This window comes from Diadema antillarum, unplaced genomic scaffold, assembly GCF_040938485.1.
Source record: "Diadema antillarum isolate AM-2024a unplaced genomic scaffold, OU_Dant_1.0 seq00001083_RagTag, whole genome shotgun sequence".
NCBI lineage: Eukaryota > Metazoa > Echinodermata > Echinoidea > Diadematoida > Diadematidae > Diadema > Diadema antillarum.
Window position 1 is genome coordinate 1005843 of NW_027271903.1, and position 19651 is coordinate 1025493.

General features: G+C 38.7%; 1 protein-coding gene across 1 annotated transcript; it reads right to left on the reverse strand.

Annotated features, from left to right (window-relative positions):
• Positions 1-13640: 13640 nt before the first annotated feature.
• Positions 13641-17432, reverse strand: LOC139743462 (uncharacterized protein KIAA1143 homolog). The gene is made up of 3 exons (XM_071653943.1): positions 17282-17432; positions 15355-15514; positions 13641-14215 (listed from the first exon to the last, which is right to left on the reverse strand). Exons 1-3 carry the CDS (start codon positions 17387-17389, stop codon positions 14016-14018), a joined length of 468 nt encoding a protein of 155 aa, XP_071510044.1. The 5' UTR covers positions 17390-17432; the 3' UTR covers positions 13641-14015.
• Between the last annotated feature and the right edge of the window lie 2219 nt (positions 17433-19651).

Genomic DNA, 19651 nt, shown 5'->3' on the forward strand with positions numbered 1-19651 from the left:
ATATATATATATATATATATATATATATATATATATATACATATATATATATATATATATATATACATATATATATATATATATATGCATTTTGTGAATAAATCAAATCAAATCATAAATCGAATCAATAATATACTTTGTGAAATGATAAATGCAACACACTATATAAGACAAAGCGCACATTTTTATAATCAGCATTCACTTCAAAGCGTCTCTCTGCGGGAGCTTTCCTGCTGGGGACGAATATAGATTTGGATGTACACGACATGTACAGCGCTCAGGTCTTAAAGTACATGTTCAGGAGGTTAACTTTAAATTGCAATTAAACTCAAGACCATATTGGGTAAAACATGAGAACAGAACAGAAGCTACATCAAATTAGGGGCGTTGTGCAATTTGAGGTGAAAGGGTTCTCAACTCACAACAGTCAAGTAGAGGATTGCTGGTTAGTCCGCAAGAAATACTATAAGATTAATATTTTCTTTAATAATGTATAGCAACTACGATCCATTAGCGCTACACGCCATAATTACTGGGTTAATGATGTGAACATGTTTGTCACTGTTTGATGTGAAGTAGGCATAAGGGATATTATGCAAGAAGTATACATGGTCTTCAACGCACTAATCTAGATTATAATGCATAATCAGCCATAATTAGATGGAATAGAAGTGCACGAGGGGTTATCATGCATATTTTGGAGTGTATGATATTGGCTAGAATAGTGCACATGTACCGTTTGTTATACAAATATCTAGGCTAGATATATTATTATAGCCTATATAGTAATAAGTTATAGTTAAAATAGTGTAATGTCTGTCTGCATTCTCAAAATGACATACAAATACTGTAATACCCAAACAAACAAACAAACAAACAGCCCTTTTTCAATCAAATTGTTTGATTCACGCTGTCAAGAGTGTATACCAAACATACTGCGTTTGCATGCACCACCTCCTGTTCGTGCATATAGGTCTCCGCATTTGACAACTTCATATCAGGCCAAGAAAGCAGAACAAGACAGTTAGTGCAGGTGCATATAGCGTATACACTTAATAATAAAGCCCGTGGCACGTGTTGTAAATATAATATACTGTCGCTCATCGTGGACTCCTCATTAAATTGACGTTCTAATTACATGATTACACTGTGTATTGTCTGCGGCCCCCAGTGATGAAGGTCGTCGCTCGGTTTTGTTATGTTAACGGGCTGGTCCATTATGCTCTCAAGCACGCGTTAATTTTCTTCACAAAGCCATTAAATAGACCCACATCTATGCCAATGCCACAATGAAGGTTTTGTTTGTGTTTCTTTTTTTCAATTCAGCAATAGCGCTTGTAGTAGACATAAACCCTGAATGCCTCTTTAAGAAAGAAATTGCGTTGGCGTCATGGTACTGACAAGTATTTTCATATGCGAAATCAACATATATACAAAATGAAGAGTTCGCTTCCAAAAGGCGGTAAATCCTCTAAAAAATGATGGATTTAGCACCTTTTGGAAGCCAGCTCTTCAAAGTGCACCAAAGCGATGAAATCCATTTTGATGTTTACACGTAGATGTGGAGCAAGAATCTGTAAAGGTTCGCCAAAAACAATCTTGCTGGTTATCAGTAGCATAATCCTAAGATAAGATGAAACTGCAAACATAATTATTTTCTCTTCATGAACAAGTTCTTACTACAGTATTTGGTTCGATTCTTTGATCTCTATACACTGAAATATAACACTCCGGAAGGTTCTTTGGATGCAAAATGTTTGTCGTGAAAATGCTGGTTGGCAAAAAGAGAGGGTAAAATGCGTGAAAATGAGATTGTTCATTTGTGTTTGAATGCGTGGCATGGTCAGAGAGAAAATGCAAGAGAGTACATTGTGCACAGTGCACATTGTATGTGGTTAGTATGGCTGTGTGTGTGAATATTTGGTGCAAGGGAGGTTGTATCTTTTCGTAGGTTTTTGTGTATGTGCTGCATTTGTGTACGTCCTGCATTCAACATTCATTTTAGTCAACAGCAGAGCTTTTAGATATTAATATATATATATATATATATACATATATACATGTATATACATATTATATACATAATATTATATATATGTGTATATATATATATATATATATATATATATATATATGTGTGTGTGTGTGTGTGTGTGTGTGTGTGTGTTTGTTTCCCTATAGGGAAAGACAAATTGTTCTAATGTAATTGAAACAGGCAGTGACTTCACACATAAACACTTACACACTTATACGCACACAATGATAACAAGCCAGTATCTTTCACCCGTCCATTATTCCTTAGCCTACACGAACGAGATGTACACAGTCGGAAGAAAGTGTTAAAGGGATAGTACAGTATTGGTGGAGATGAAAATTGGGCTTTTAAATTTTTGCGAGATACCAAGAAAACCTTCATGAAATAGTACAGAGCATACCATTTTAAGAGGAATTCAAAAAGTTTATTTGAAGAAAATCGGGTTTGGAATGACTGAAACATCTAAAAACAAAGTAAAATAAAGCAACCGTAATAAAATGTGGGTCCCACACTTCATTAGAATCACTCTGTTTTGGATATCTCAGCCATTTCAAAACCAATTTTTTATCAAATAAATGTTGAATTCCTCATGGAACGACATGCTCTTTCACATTAACATAAGAGGTTTCTCATTATCTCACCAAAAAAATGTTAGAAACCTGAAATTAGGTCTTAACCAGAACTATATGATCCCTTTAACATAAGGTCCAAGCGAAATGAACTGAAAAATAAAGGTTCCCTTGTGACATCCATTAATGGTGAACTCCACTAGTGCGCAATATGAAACGGTCCATTCATAAATACTAAAACTCTTTGATTGACATAATACCTCAGATTCTTTTTTTAATCATGTATCATTTTTATTTTTAGTGCATTTACTAAGTTCCGCTCCTAAAAATATCGAATTTTCTGCATTTCGTTATGTCATCATTGGTAGATAGACATTACAAACAAACAAACCATCAAAAAAAAAAACCAAACAAACAAAAAACAACACCACAATACATGATACCTGGTATCATTAAAAACTTATTTCGGCTGACTTTGCAGTTGGTGACAATGAGAGCAATAATAAATATTTTGAGAGGCGGAGCTATAGTGATGAGTACAGACAAAATTAATGAAAATTGTAATGATTCTAAAGCATTCGATTTGTATGTTAATCAAATGATCCTGAATTTGTGATGTGAAAACATGTTCACATCAGCAGAAGTCCGGACACCAGCCAGGAATTGGATGCCAGGGGCCACATTAAAGCACGGGCTTGGATTTTCTTTTCATGGCTTACCATGTACAATGAATATCGACATGGCCAGACCCAAACGGCGCCTTCTACACTCTCCAATCGGAAGAAGAGCTCGCAATTGGAATACCCATGCGTGAAATGTACTTTCAAGCTGCTGCTTAAAATACGGTAGTTTGTATATACGCAATTGTGCTCTACTTAAGTGTGTGCGTGTGTTGTGTGTCCGTGTGTGCGTGTGTTGTGTGTCCGTGTGTGTGTGTGTGTGTGTGTGTGTGTGTGTGTGTGTGTGTGTGTGTTTGGAGTGGATGTGGTTGTAAAGCATTAGCTCAGCTGTGTGACCATGCACATGCGGATTGCTAGAACCTTGGCGCCAATCGATTAGTGCATTGATGATGGCGTCTCTCTTGGAGTATAGTGTCTACTAAGAGTATTTTATCACGAATTCACTTTTGCTGACTTGACTGTCTACGAAGACAGAACAATAAAGCTGAAAGATCAACAGTGCTTAGCACCTCTAAGTGATGCATTGATACAATAAGCATTATATCCTTTCTTTACATTTAGCGTCATCATAAAACGGTAATCTATGGCATTATCAATTTTATGGCATCTCTCTTCGAATGGTGTCAATAAATATCACTATAATCCACTTTTGCTGTTTTGACTGTTCAAAAACATATGAACCTCTAAGTAATGCAAAGCTCTAAGTGATGTATTGATGCAATTAGCATTATTTCTTTTCTTTACGTTTATGGCCATCACAAAACGGTAATCTATGGCATTATCTATTTTATTGCGTCTCTCTTCGAGCATAGAGTCAATTTATCACTAATTCACTTTTGCTGTTTTAGCTGTTCAAGAAGACAAAACGATAAACTGAAAGACCACTTATAGTGCTTAGCACCTCTATGTGATGCATCGATGCAATAAGCATTATTTCCTTTCTTTGCATTATTGTTAAGCGTCACCATAAAATGGTTATTTATGACATTACTTTGAACGGATTCAACATTGAAGGTGTAATATCTTTCGTATTTTAAAAGTGTTTGAAATTTTTCTTCTCTACCTTCTTCTGATTAAGTCTGCCTCCTTCAATAAGCTGAAGATTCTTGCAGACTGCGCTATTAACATTATAATACAGTTCATTAAGAAATATTTACAAGCACAAATATGTCATTATGCTTCACATGTTCATGCTTTAATACGGGCTTTGTTGTTGTTGTTCTTTGTTTGGCTGTTTGATGTTTTATTCTTTATAATCATTTATGTGATATCGACTTCATTCATTCACATATGATTGATCCTACACTTCGAATACAGCTGACAGATTCATTACAAAGCAACATGAAAATATAGATTACTACGGCAAGAACCAAGTCCACGTGAATCAAGAAATCACACGTACATTGTATTTCTTTTTACATGAAAAATAGCGTGACGTTTTGCGCAAGACTATAGCCATAGTCCATTTTCTCACGCGGCTGTTACACTCAACAGTATGAAATTGCCATCAACAGAAGATGTGGAATGATGTACACGTATAATATACCATATACTACTGCAGGTATTTAGCTCTCTTGGTGCAGAAGTACACTGTGACCTATTTCCATGCAGAGTACACTCGTGTCATTAAATGCACAACACAACATCCTACCCATAGATCACCAACAGAGCTCCTAAGACATGCACGGAATCATGATACTGCCGTGTATTTGGATTGATTAATGAAATTGTGCTTCGATGAGATCTTTCTGAGGATTTAGCAAATACGTATATAAATAATCTCAACATACATACTCACACACACACACACACACACACACACACACACACACACGCACGCGCGCGCGCACACACGAAAGGGGGAGGGGGCTGGGGGCTGCATCCCTCCGATCTCCCATAAAAAAAGGAAATAAAAACAATACAAAATCGATAAATCATAATGAACCTCCAAGAGTGCCACTCGGAGATTCTTCCCGTCAAAAAAAAAAAAGAAAAAAAGGGGGGATGTACTAGTACATTCTATACACTGACGCTTCAGGTGCTCCACACCCCCATTGGCCTACAGCGCCCCCCCCCCCCCCACACACACACACACATACGCACACATTTTCATATTACACCCATGGGGAAAACCAAAAATTAAAGCATAAACAAAACAAGAGACCCGGGGGTCTTGCGCTCACCCGAGTATCGCAAGTTCACTTTCATGCAGTCACTAATCTAAATTATTCACAGCTCTACCAAAATTTGACCAGGCATTCTCAAGGAGAAGATGAAAATGTACAATAAGGGCCCACATTTTTTTTTAAAGATTCCTTAATTTTGGGGGATTGGGACCCCCTGGGTGGGGCATGGTGCCCATTACAATAAATTGAGATCCTAACCCCATAGGGATGCTATACCTGCCAAGTTTGGTGAAAATCCATCATGAGGTTTTCAAGCAGAAGATGAAAATGTACAATTTAGGCCCCCATTTGGACCTCCCCACAACTCCCACCTGCCCCCAAGAGGGGCACCCCAGGATCTGCTATGAACAAACTTGCAACTGCAGTCAATAATGTACTAATTCATAGTATTATCTTAGCTCTATATCACTTCTGATTCTAGAGAAGATTTTTAAAGATTCCTTAATTTCGGGAGGTTTGGGCCCCTTGGGACCCTCTAGGTGGGACACGGTGCCCATTTTAACAAATTGAGATCCTAACCCCCTAGGGATACTACCTGCCAAGTTTGGTGATAATCGGTTATGAGGTTCTCAAGAAGAAGATGAAAATGTACAATTTAGGCCCCATTCAAGGACCCCTCCCCACCCCACTCCCCTGGGTCCCAAGGGGGGGGGGGGCACCCGTGATTCCGCCATGAATAAACTTGTAACTATACAGTCATCAATGTACTAACTCATAGATATACATTTAGTGAACCCTGGTACTGCACTAGCCTATAAATCAATCAGACATAGCGGTCCTGATGTCTGGAATGCGCTACCTCAGCATGTTCGTAACTTACAAAAAATAGTTACTTTCAAAAGGTCGATCAAACATATTCTATTATCAGCTTCACGCTGAACTCCTGGGTACTATTAACTATTAATCTTGCTGTGATCATATATTTCCCCTGAAATCGACATTTGAATGGGATTTATGAGAAATTTAATCAGTATAATTTGCTTATAATGACTTGACACTTTAAATATTTTTTTTGTTCTCTCTTGTCAATGTTCGACAGGACAAATAGGCACCACACATGCATTTCTTCTTTCCCCCCTCATGTTCCTCTCTTTGTAAATACCCCCCCCCCCCCAACTCATCATTAAAACTATTTGCAAGCATATAGATTGTGTGCACGGGGGTTGCAACGATTTTCAAGCTTTAAGCTTATGTTGCAATTCCTTTGCGTGTTCGTTACCTTGAATAATGTAGCTCTCTTAGAGTTGTATACTACACGTATTTCTGTAACTGCTTCTTATTAGAATGTATACTTATTGTATATATTCTGTCTTGGCTATATGAGATGTACTTGCATACATTTTGTATGCACTCCTATTTTGTGAACACGCATGAAATCTTGAATAAATAAATAAATAAATAAATAAATAAATAAATAAATAAATAGTATTAACTTTGCTCTATCACTTCTGGTTCTAGAAAAGAAGATTTTTAAAGATTTCTTCTCTTTTTTTTTTTTTGGGGGGGGGGGGGGTTGGCCCCCTGGGGGCCCCTGTGTGAGGCATGGTGACCATTTTAACAAATTGAGATCCTAACCCCCTAGGGATGCTACCTGCCAAGTTTGGTGAAAATCGGTCTTGGGGTTTTCAAGGAGAAGATGAAAATGTAAAAAGTTTACGCACGACGCACGACGCACGACGCACGACGCACGACGCACGACGGACGACGGACGACGAACGCCGGACGAAGAACGATCGCAATACAATAGCTCACTTGAGCCTTTGGCTCAGGTGAGCTAACAAAACAAACAAACAAGAAAACGTTCCGGGGCCATTCTAGTAGTCAGCAAGTTATTCATTTACGATGTAGGGTCTAAGTAGCGACGGAATATCATGCAGGATTATATTCAGGTAATAGAAAACTAAAATCATTATGCCTCTATCGAACCTATGCTGGTCGAAGACATGGGGCCATTAGGCCCTTCTGCCTATAGAAGTTCATCGTACGTACCCTTTAGTTTCGACGTTTTTCCATCGCCAGATGGTGGAATGACTGTGGTGATATATCTAATACATTGTGTATGTTCGAGAAAACCAAATTGTCATACATGTATTCTCAAATATAAACGCTCTGGTGAGTATGATTGCACATTAAATTGGTATTCTGTATAATTACACAGAGGATCGAACGATCATTCCAATGGGATTCGATCGCCTCTGTTTCGAGTAAATTTGGCTGTGACATTAGTTGGGGAATAAATAATGTCATCTAAATGCAAGAGAATCTTATGGCGAAAACAACAGACCTAAACTTAAACAACAATAACGAAGTTAGCTCCTTACATCGCGACAATTTTCGACCCAATCTGACCACAATCACATCTTCATGTCTCTATATCCCGTTGCAATAATTGGACGGTGCTCTCATCCCTCCACCTGGGACATAATATATCAATCTGTGTAATGTTCCAGTGATTGATGGAACGTGGCAAACTAGGCTCAGCGGAGATATAATGTTGAGATGCTTGTCACGTTCACATCATATCCCTGGATGCGCGCTCTCCGGATATCCTACGGAGGGTTGGAATCGGGGGGAAAGGGACAGGGTAAATTAAGTGAAGAAGAAGAGACCCAAGGGTCTAGCGCTCATACTCGAGTACATACATGTATCGCAAGTTTACCTTTCATGCATTCTTGTAGACTACATGTACATTGTATTTAAACCCAAGAAGAACATGGCGAACTTGGGAGGCTCTGGGGACCGGGGGGGGGGGGGGGGGGGGGGAGTGGGAGGGGAGGGGGTTGATGTCCGTCTGTGTACCTTCAAGCACACTGGCGATAATACCTGCCAAGTTTGTAGAAAATTTGACCAGGCATTTTCAAAAAGAAGATCAAAGTAATGTGCTGGAAACTGCATGTTTTCCCGCAGTGTCTTTGGTTAATCATAATAGAAATATTGCTTAACAGTACATGACTTGAATGAGCAAGACATACTACGCCAACTTGGTTGCATTCATTCAATGGTTTCATGTTTGCTATGGTTTGAACATCAACCTCTCTGAGCGTCTCTTTTTCCTGTATAGTTCTGTTTGCATAGTCATTGCGTTGTCAGTCAAGGGCAACCCAGAAATAATGAAATCCCTCTCATCCGGAGGACAGAATGTCTCAATGTCACATTGATTATTGTAACTTTTTCTGTCAATGCAGTATCGCACGTTCACCTTCCACGCACAGAACATAGCAAACTTGAATAGGAGGCTTGGGGTGGGGGAAGAGAGGGCATGGCGTCCATTTGTATGTTCGAGCACACTGGCAATAATACCTGCCAAGTTTGCAGAAGCATTGACTACGCATTTTCAAGAAGATTATAATATACATGTACATGTATGTGAAACTGCGGATTGTCACACGCGAACTTAAAAGTACTCTCACTAATTTATTAACTCAGAAGCACTTCTGGTTTTACTGATGATTTGATTTTAAAGATTCTATATGGTGGGGGTTATGGGGCTCGCGGGGCGCCTTTGGGGCGCCTCTAGTGGCATGGCGCCCATTTGTAAAATTACTTGTACAGTATATTCTATCACCTTCTACATAATACTTGGCAAGTATTTGTGACAAAATTGACCATGAGCTTTCAAGAAGATGATTAGAATGTGAAAAATTGGCGCCACTTTGCTCCCCCCCCCCCCATCCCGCCAAAGAGGGGGAACAACTGACTCTGACATGAATAAACTTGAAAACGCTCTGACAAACGAACCTACTACAATGCACATTGTAATTCCATAAGATCTATCATTCAAGACAGTTTTTTTAATCTTTTATTTGCTTTTAAAGATTCTCTAATTTGGGGGATCTGAGACCCATAGGGGCCCATAAGTTGCGCATGGTTCCCATGTTCCAAATGCATATTCTGACACTCTATAGCCATAATGCCTGCCAAGTTGGTGACAAGAAAAAGAAAATGTAAGTCCCACCCCCCCCCCCCCCCCAAGAAAAAGGAAACATCCCTGTATCTGGCATGAACAAACGTTTAACTATAATCAGTCACCCACCAATCCTCTAATTTGGGGGCTTGCCTAGTCCCCCCCCCCCCCCCCCCCCCCAACCAGGCATTGTGCCACTTGGGGTCCACACAGCATCCACAAGAGGAAAATGATACGATTTATACAATCTATTATGCTAGCGATAATACTTGCCAAGTTGGGTGCACATTTGACAATGCAAATTAAAGAAGATGAAAATGTGAAGTCTAGGTCCAAATTTGGTCCCACACAACCCCCCCCCCCCCCCCCGGGGGGGGGGGGGGGGGGGTCAACAATGTTCTTACTTGTTGCACTATAACATATAAGCTCTATCACTTGTGGCTCCAGAGAAGATGTTGAACAATCATTTAATGGGGGGGGGGGGGGGGGGGGCGCCTTTGGTTCTACCTGAGGGGCCCAGGGAGAAAATGGTACCATTAAAACACAATGATGAATCACAATAAATCATGGGTTATAATTACCCATAAAACCAGAAAGCCAATAGAAGGAAAAAAAGTCACAGCAAAGTGCTGCTCCTGCTGGCATTTTGTATAGGATACACATACACACTTACACACACACACACACACACACCCAATGATGAAGTAATTACAAAGAGGACCAACATTATGATTCTGACATCATCCTATATTCTTCTTGGTAGTCATCTTGATACATTCTATTTCCACCTGTTCACTTTGACATCTCCTTTTATCTAAGGGGGAAAATGCAAACCCTTCAAACAGACTAACAGTACGTCACAGTTTCAGTTTCACCACCAGTTCGGGAAGTGAGGCAATGATGCTTATTGGAATTTCCCCTTCTGCCTTACTTAGAGAGGTCTCCAAACTTTAGAAGCAGGCATTTGAATGCTGTAGTCGTCACACAAAAGACACAGTTTCACTTTGGTTGCGGTATGTGTAAGTGTGAACAGGGAGGACAGTAATTTTCAGGGTAGCTTTATGACAGGTACAGTACAAGCTTTTGCTGAAATACAGCTACTGGCGACATGACACTTCATTTTTCCTGATTTTGGCCATTTTGCTAAATCTTCCCCAGAACTACAAATAAAATCATGTGAAAAACAAAAACAAAACAAAACAAGGATGCATTTTTGGAAGGATCACATTTGCCAACATCTCTTTTGATTGGTATGATAGAGAGTCACAGACAGCCTGCTGAAGTGTCCATGTAGAAGTAATTAAAAATTTATTTCGAGGATCCAGAGGATTGCAGACTTCCTTCTTCTCTTGGTTTCATGAATCTTCACTGCTCTCCCCTATCTCTATGATTCTCCAACATTCAACTTCTTCCTCTTCCTCTTCCCTTCTATTTCATCTTTCCCCTTCAATCGATGTCCTCTTACTTGATTCTCACACTATTCTTCCTTACCACTCTCTCTGTTCCTTTCTCTACCGTTCCCACTAGTGCAACTTCAACTTCTAGCCCATTACTGTCCCCCACTCTTCACTTTTTGCCCTCCTCACAACCCCCATATGTCGCTTCCCTCATCATTTCTCCTCTTTCTAGGCTCTTCTGCCAAACAACGATCCGGTTAAGGACTACATACACATGGTGTCACCGCAAATCGTTCTCCCTCAATTAGAAATTTATTCCCAAAAAATGTTTACATGGTTCCATGGTTTGATGACCAACTGTTCACATACACTATATTATATGCTCACACTACAATATATCTTAACACCCTGAAAAAAGGGAAGAACATAAAGACTGAAAACTTTACAACTCATATCATGTGTCATTCATTTAATTATGTTCTCTCTTGGAATATGTCACGATGGAAATTACTTTCACTGATGAAGCACAGCATACATTATCCATTAGTCTTACAGTTCATTATTACATGTAACATTAAACAAATGTCACCTTCATTAGATTTAGCTGCTGTCAGCACTCATGAAATAATAAGTGATACTGCTTTTTCTTTTTCCTGATTACATTGTCTGGTTTGATGTATAACTGTGAGAAATATTCAGTTGAAAAAGTTCTGAAAGTTGAACTACGAAAATGGACAGGAGCCTCAGGGGATTTGACACTTTGCTGACAGTCAGGACAAATTTGAATATGAAAGGCAGGCCTCACCAAGTGCCTGATTGGGAAAGGGGAAGGAGATTTCTTTCCCCCCCCCCCCCCCCCACAAATTGCATAAATCACATTTACTAAGACTACTGATAAACAAGTCCTTGTTATGAGCTTTGGGGTGTATTACCATTACTTTAGAACCCATATTCCCATTGAGGTCACAGTTTGTCTGCCAATACTGAAAATTTACCTCCCCCCCCCCCAAAGAAAAACTAGAAATGTCGCTACAGCGACTGCTTATACCCCCGCCAAACAACATTTCATAAGCTTTGGTCAAAACAACATTTCATAAGCTTTGGTCAAAAAACTGAGGAAGTAGTTAAATCCGCAAGATCTTTCCTTGATCTTCTGCCATTAATATGCCGTTACCATGGCAACGTACTTTCGGGTACTGTCGAAAAATGCGTCTTGCACATCTACAACCAAAGGCACACATCTGTACCAAGTTTCATGGAAATTGGGCAAAAACTGAGGAAGTAGTTTGCAACACAAAATTTTCCATCATTTTGGCTCATAATATGTGAGCTGTTACCATGGCAACATACTTTTTGTCACTGTCAAGAAATGTGTCATGCTGACCTATATCCTAAGACAAACATTCAATATGAATTCCATGAGAATTGGAAGAACACTGATGAAGTAGTTTTGCCATGAAGCATTTTGCCCTATATTTTACCAATAACATGCCGTTACCATGGCAACGCACTTTTTGCCACTGCGGAAATATGTGTCTTGCACATTAACATATTCAGATGAACATCTGTACCTAATTTCATAAAAATTGATCAAAAACTGTGGGAGGAGTTCGCGACGCAAGATTTGTACCCATTTTTGCCCATAATATGCCGTTACCATGGCAACGTACTTTTGGGTACTGTCAAAAAATACGTCTTGCACATCTACAACCCAAGGCACACATCTGTGCCAAGTTTTATGGGAATCGGTTGAAAACTGAGGAAGTAGTTCGCGACGCAAGATTTGCAACGGACCGACCGCCCGACCGCCCGACCGCCCAACCGCCCGACCGCCCGACCGTCCGCTGATTGTATACCCCCTTCAAACTTCGTTTGGCGGGGGTATAAAAAAAAAAAAAAAACTTGTCCACCCCCCCCCCCAAAAAAAAAGAAAAAAAAACCAACAACAATGAGAATTAATATGGCCCAGATGTCTATGATGATGACAAGGTGTCTTAAGTCCTCTACTATGGCTGCTTTGATGATCAATTTTACCAACTCTTAATAACAATGGATCAAACCCCCACCTACCTTTAAAAAAAAAAGGTTCTACATGTACAAGTTTGATGGGAGTCTAATAAATAGCATTTTCATAATCATGATGACAATTCTACTTTGTCCATTTCCTTCTTCACTTACAGAGATGGACATCACCTCTTTAGCAATTATCATTTACACAATCACAAACGCATCTGATAACAGAAATGAATCCTCTTCAGGAGAATAATTTGTACTTCAATGATGCAATTCAATAAGGTAGGAAGAGCAGACAGAAGACTATAATCCCTATAATTGGTGAAGATGCTCAATAAAAGCCCTACAAGAGTCTTAATAAGGGGGCTGGGTTGGTGACTCTTATGCTTTCCCTTCCCTTGTCTTTTGACATTCTGCAAAGGCCCTCGTTGAGCCACATACTACAGGAGAAATTGATTGAATGCATAACCATTTAATATATAAATCAGTTCAGCAAACAGTCACTTTTTTCCTGTTACAACATGGTCAGGGGCCATGACTTTCCCCCTAAAGGGTTACTGCAGTTCAAAACTAACATATCTGGTTAAAAAAAAAAAGTTCATGTTTTGATTTCAGCTTATATAACATGCACAGAGAAATGTGTCAAAGTTGGTTCTTAACAAGGACATCATACTGAATATGACATCACAAAAATGATGAAAGTGTTGCAGCTATCTTGCTCTACAAGCGACTCCGTTTACAACAAAGTCCTCAGGACCAACAGTCTTTTTTTTTTTCCATTTATCAAAATTTGCAACACTAGAACAAATAAAGTGTATAGATATAAAGACATATTCATTTTAGGATCTGACTTCTTCTTCAGTGCCATGAAATTGTGGCATACCATGTTTGGTACAATAGGAACACAGTGTATAAGCTGCAGATAGACTGCTGCCCTCTTTTGGTGACAGACGTACAGTGCTGCTGTCACGAGAAGTCACTGTGACAACAGCTGAATGCCACAAAGAAGCTACATGTATTTTGAAGGTCTTTGTGTCCAGGAATCTGCTGTAAAATGAGGAATGTTCGCAAAAATTCCATGTTGCGAATATATCATGTTTTACAGTAAACTGTGCCAATTTGGAAGGTGCTCACTTGGATCCTTGATCATGGCCCCACCTTGCTCTTTTGGCAGCTCCTGTGAAGGCAGCTTACAGTTCTCTGAATTCCTTGTTATATCTGCCTCAAACATTCAAGTGTCTTCCTCCTCTTCTTCATCCCCTCCAAAGGATAAGAGGCTGGAATTTTTAACCTTCTTTCCTGATTTGTCTCTGTCCATCCTGGCCTTTTTCTTATCTTTGGACTTCTTCGACGAGGACACATTCAGGTCTGATTTGTCGCTTTGGCTCCGCTTTGTTGGTTTACGAAACCTGATCCTACCATCACCAGGATCTGCAAGATAGGGGTGAAACAGAAAAATACAAATCATGTCAACAAACAAACAGAAGGTTTTCTCTGCCAACTATTGCCAGGATGAAAAATGCAAATTTATTCAAAGAAATGGTTTTGCATCTAGCCTTGCTAGCTATCAAAAAGCCCCGTACTTGAGGATCTACTTACAGTGACATGGCAATATTTTGTACATGACTGATAACCAAAACCATAGGAACACTACCCAGTAGGCACCTACAGTAAAGGTGGAAATATTATTGTCAAATATCATGAAAACCATAAAGTCAATACCTGTAACAATTGAGAATTACTTATGAGTTTCTGATTTCTTTGTTTTGCAATACAATGTATATATCAAATTGTTGAAGTAAAAGTTCTGTGAATAGGAACATAATGTAAGCCATTTTCTAATACAAGAAAGAGAAAAAAAGCACACAAGAGAGTAGTTGCTTTTCCTCTCCCACTGCATAACAAGCTTGTGTGTTGACATGGCACAGCTACCAATACTTCTTAATACATTAACACTCTTTTTATGCAAAGTTCACTTGCCCAACTCAGTTGATGGCATGCCAAATTCGCATATTTTGCTCAAACGTGCAAACCCGCCCAAACCGACTGATAAATCACCAAATGCCGCAGTACAATGAAAGCTTCACTCGCGATTCCATTCCTGTCGTATGCAGCTTGCATTACGTGGTGATTGAATACCACGCTGCATTCCCTATATTGGACTTGTGAGTATATTCTAAGTTTCTGTCTCTGTTTTTTTTTTCTTTCTTTCTTCTTCTTCTTCTTTTTTTATGTGTGTGTGTGTGTGTGCAAAAGTTGTGCCTGGACAATATATTAGATACCGGTCTTTTGAAAGAAAGAAGAAATCATCAATTTGTCATGAAATTTACATCATAGAACATCTTGGCATTTTTTCTACAACTTGACTCATTGCATGTCCTGCCTAACAAAAATCTATAAAAAGCTACATGGATCTGAGAAACAATGTTTTCCCAAAGCATGCCTACATTGCAGTTTCAGAATAATGTGGCACACAGTGGATTTACATCGTGAAGCATAAAGAGTTAATAAGTACTGGTACTGGTAGTGAACCCCAGCCAGCTCAGATGGGTATACTACATCTTCTTTACCTTGATCCTCATCCTCTTTCTCTTCTTGGCTGTTAATCTCCTTCAGTGCCTGGTCTGCCTCTTCCTGGGTGAGATCTCCTTTTTTCAGGACCACCACCACCGGCTTCTCATCCTCTTCGTCCGGTCTGTCAGGAAGGTCATCCAGTTGGGGTAATTCTTTCTGTCGAGACAAGCACAAGACATCAAATCAGACAAGTTCAAAAACAGATAATGTTCCGTCTACCAAAATGTAAAATGTTTGTTTTGTATCATATTGATATGTGTACAGGGAATAATTTTCCTGGTACTTGTATCGCATCACAATTTGCTATGCATTTATATTTATGTGACTGCTACAAATTTGTATACAAAATGTCTTGAGTGTAGCAGTTTTTTTTTTTTTTTTTTTTTTTTTTTTAACATAGGACTATACAGAACTGTGTTTTAAGTATTTTACCACTAATCAAAACTGTTTAAATCAAATTTGAGAAGTAAAATTATTCCCTGGTGTGACTGTGTACTGCATCTTCCTTTTTTTTTTTAAAGTGGGGTAGATGTGGGGTTCCGTGTTGCAAGAATTACAGTTATCGGTTGGGTTCAGTAAATTTCAGCAGGGTTGCACAGAATGGACTTCTTTGAACAATTGAAGAGTGTTTACATGGCTTCTGGAAGAGAAAAAGAGTATACGGGTAGTGTAAAGAAAGATTAACTTAAAATTGGAACATCCTGTTTGAATTTATCAATTCAATACCGGTACTATTAAATTGTAAAATAACATTGTTCATAATACTACTTCAGTACAAACGTAAAAAAATACAACAGACACTGGCCTGTACTTTATAGATCTAGTGGAGAAGAAAAAAAAATTAATACAGTCCTAACCAGTCTTGCATAGACGTATACGTCTATACATAATATAATATACAGGTGTACATATTATATAACAATAGCTTATTCAGATAACTTTGCTAATTGAAGTCACTCAAGTTGTTAGGAAACTTGAAGAAAAAGCATTAGACATACTATATCCCTCTCTTTTTAAAGACCAAAGGAAATGGCACATCTTTCAAGGCCAAAACAAATTAAACATCGACAGCTGTCTTTCATCATTACAGAGTGTCTTTAATATCCCTAGTTACTGGCCACCATAGTATGAAATGCCCTAGTTACCCTACCCTACCCTGCAAAATAGCTTCCAGAACAGTCACCACCACAAAAAGCTTACTTCAAAAGAAACGTGACACACACACATTCTAACTATATATCATATACATTACAAATACTTAATGTTGTCACTTTTTACATGATCATGAGCAGGGCGCTGTAAGCCAGGAACAGCCTGACATGAACGTGTTGGAGTCGCGGTTACCATTACAACTTACAACAAGCAGCAGCACCCGGGCGGCGTGTTTTTTTTAGACGGCACAGATTGGGGAAACTAAAAATCTATCGGGGACCCTATCCCTAAACCTAACCCTAATCCTAATCCTAACCCTAACCATCAAACCCTAACCCTAACCCTAACCCTAATCCTAACCCCAACCCTAACCCTAACCCTAACCATAACCAAAAACCCTAACCCAACGTTTTTCCCATAGGTTTAACACGCGCCATGCCCCAATCTGTGCCGTCTTTAAAAAAAACGCACCCGGGCGGGCCGGGGTTCCCCAGTGAACACTAACACTAATAACATTAACAGTAACATATCAGACATGTTACTGTTAGATCTAACGTTACAGTGTAGTTTCTACTTCTTATTGTTAGAAATTAACTTTATATACTAGTACAGCTGTAGTAGGTTCTATACCATACACAGCCCAGTCGCTGTATAAATAGCGACAGGCTGTTGTTGCTTCGCACAGCGTCTGGTCGGGCTAAATAATATACCGTACGCAATAACGTTAACTGTTACGAGTGTTAGTGTTTAGTTAGAGGGTAAATATCTGACCTTCGAATCGACTGTCGGACCCTCCTTGTATCCAACATCTTTCTTGAACTTAGTGAGGAAACTGGGTTCAGATGGCTTTACATAAGTTATGTTTCGATTAGCTGCCATTATGTCCACTTCAAGCGCCAGAATGTCTGAAAACACAACACATCGAGCGTAGAGATCCGGTTCCCAACACAAACGTCGACGTATGGGACACACACAATGTACATAAACAGCGTAGTGTATGCTCGAACTCTAATGTATCGGTTGCCGACCAAATTTGTCTGCCATTCTTTGGACTGCCAATTTTGAGATTTGAGATTACGTCCCAGGGCAAAGGAGCAACACATCGGTGAATAGCTCGCAGCTTGAAGCAGACCATCGAAGTTTCTCCTGCAGTTCAAATTTCACTTCAGAAAAAGATAAAACAAAATAAGATTTCTTCGTTTCGCAACGTAATAAAATGATTTTCATTCCCTCTCCAGTGATATGTAAGCAGATGCCTATTTCATCTGTTACACTCTTGATCATCTTTTTGAGATACAGTTTCAGGGGCGGATCCAGGAATTCTGTAAGGGGGGGGGGGGGGGGGGCGTGACTAATATTTCTGGTGCCACTTCCGGGTTTCATTTCATTGTTTTTCTTTTTATTTCTTTTGTTTTTTTACGAAAAATAAAGGGGGGGGGGCGTGCGCCGGTTGCGCCCCCCTCTGGATCCGCCACTGCAGTTTGGCATTTCCAAATATTCTTCAACGAAGTCGTGCTTATTATGCGAAAGTAAAGCAAACATACTTAACAATGTAATACATTTTCTTTTTGTTCCAGCCTCTTTTTCTGTTTTCCTTTATTATCATAATTATCAGCTATTATTAAGAACTGAATATCTTTATCCTTGATTTCTTTCTCGTATAAGGAATCTCGATCATACTTACAGGGCAACATAACAGAGGGAGTCGATTATATCAATGCTATACTGTTGGCCTACTTACAGATAAGATCCTGGCTTACTTGAAGCATTGTTTTCATGGTTGATTCAGTCACACAAAGCTTTTATTTAGTCCGAGCCTATACACTTGTATTTATTTTTATTTATTTATTTATTTATTTCCATTCACAGGGTGGATAGCCCTTTCAGTACAAGACTGATTTTCAAAGGGGTCCACGTAAAAATACAATGATTTACAGGGTAAAACAATACATACAAATTACAAAAATAACTGTATACAACAAACAAACAAGAATAAAAATAAAAATACTCAACATAAAAAGTACAAGTATTCCTATTTACTTCAAAAGCATGAAAAATGTGCCTAGATGAATTGAATTTTCTGCCAGAGTATGCAAACAATCATTCGTGATATGAATATTAATCAATGTATGTATAATAACAACAAAAAAATATGTGTATTTAAAACGCAGCCTCAAAACAAATCATATCTTCTTATATTCCGTTTAAAAATACAGATTGTATCACTCGAACGAATATCATACGGTAGACTATTAAACAATATTGCACTAGAATATAAAAAACTGTTCCGTTTAAAATTTGTATTTGGTTTTGGCAAAAATATTTTACATAAAGTATTACGGAGAGAATATTGCGAAGTTTGCATGCATATTCGATTGGCAAGGTATTCAGGCGCAGTATGATGGATACATTTAAACAGGAGAATAAGGTTAATTTTTTTCCATCTCCTTTGGAGAGGTTCAATTCCTGACTGATTGTATAATTCATCACTTCGTGCAAACATATCAGCATTTAGAATAATTCTCAAAGCTCTTTTCTGTAAAATAAAAAGTATATTCAGATGTGACTTATTAGCACTGGTCCATACAGAAGAACAATAATCAAAATGAGATTGAATAATTGTGTGATACAACATTTTTATAATATGAGTATTCAAAAATGATTTTGCTTTGCGAAGAAGAAATAAACTCTTAACAACCTTGCTACGAATATAATCAATATGATATTTCCAATTTAAAGTAGAATAAAAAATCACTCCCAGATATTTACATTTTGAAACACGGTTCAAAATTTCCCCACCTATAGCAAGTTTAATCAGATCATCATTAAATCTAGTCAATCGCCTTTGGGAACCAATAAGCATATATTCAGACTTTGCCGCATTCAGAATCAATTTGTTATGCGTGAGCCATGACGAAATACTTTGTAAATCTTCATTAATTGATACAGACATAACATGAGGATCGCTAGATGAAAAATAGAGACAAGTGTCATCAGCATAAAGTGATAGTTGGCAGTGTTGTATTGCATTTGGAATATCATTAATAAACAACAAAAACAGCAGTGGGCCGAGTATCGATCCTTGAGGTACACCGAACTCGACTCTCCTGTGCGATGAAGTATATCCATTCACCATAGTGG

What these genes read in the sequence shown, in the direction of transcription:
- LOC139743462 (XM_071653943.1), bottom strand. Translation starts at nt 17,389, where the DNA reads ATGGCAGCTAATCGAAACATAACTTATGTAAAGCCATCTGAACCCAGT. An exon ending in GTCCGACAGTCGATTCGAAG is followed by an intron (nt 15,515 to 17,281) that starts GTCAGATATTTA and finishes TTGTCTCGACAG; the next exon opens with AAAGAATTACCCCAACTGGA. An exon ending in GAAAGAGGATGAGGATCAAG is followed by an intron (nt 14,216 to 15,354) that starts GTAAAGAAGATG and finishes CCTATCTTGCAG; the next exon opens with ATCCTGGTGATGGTAGGATC.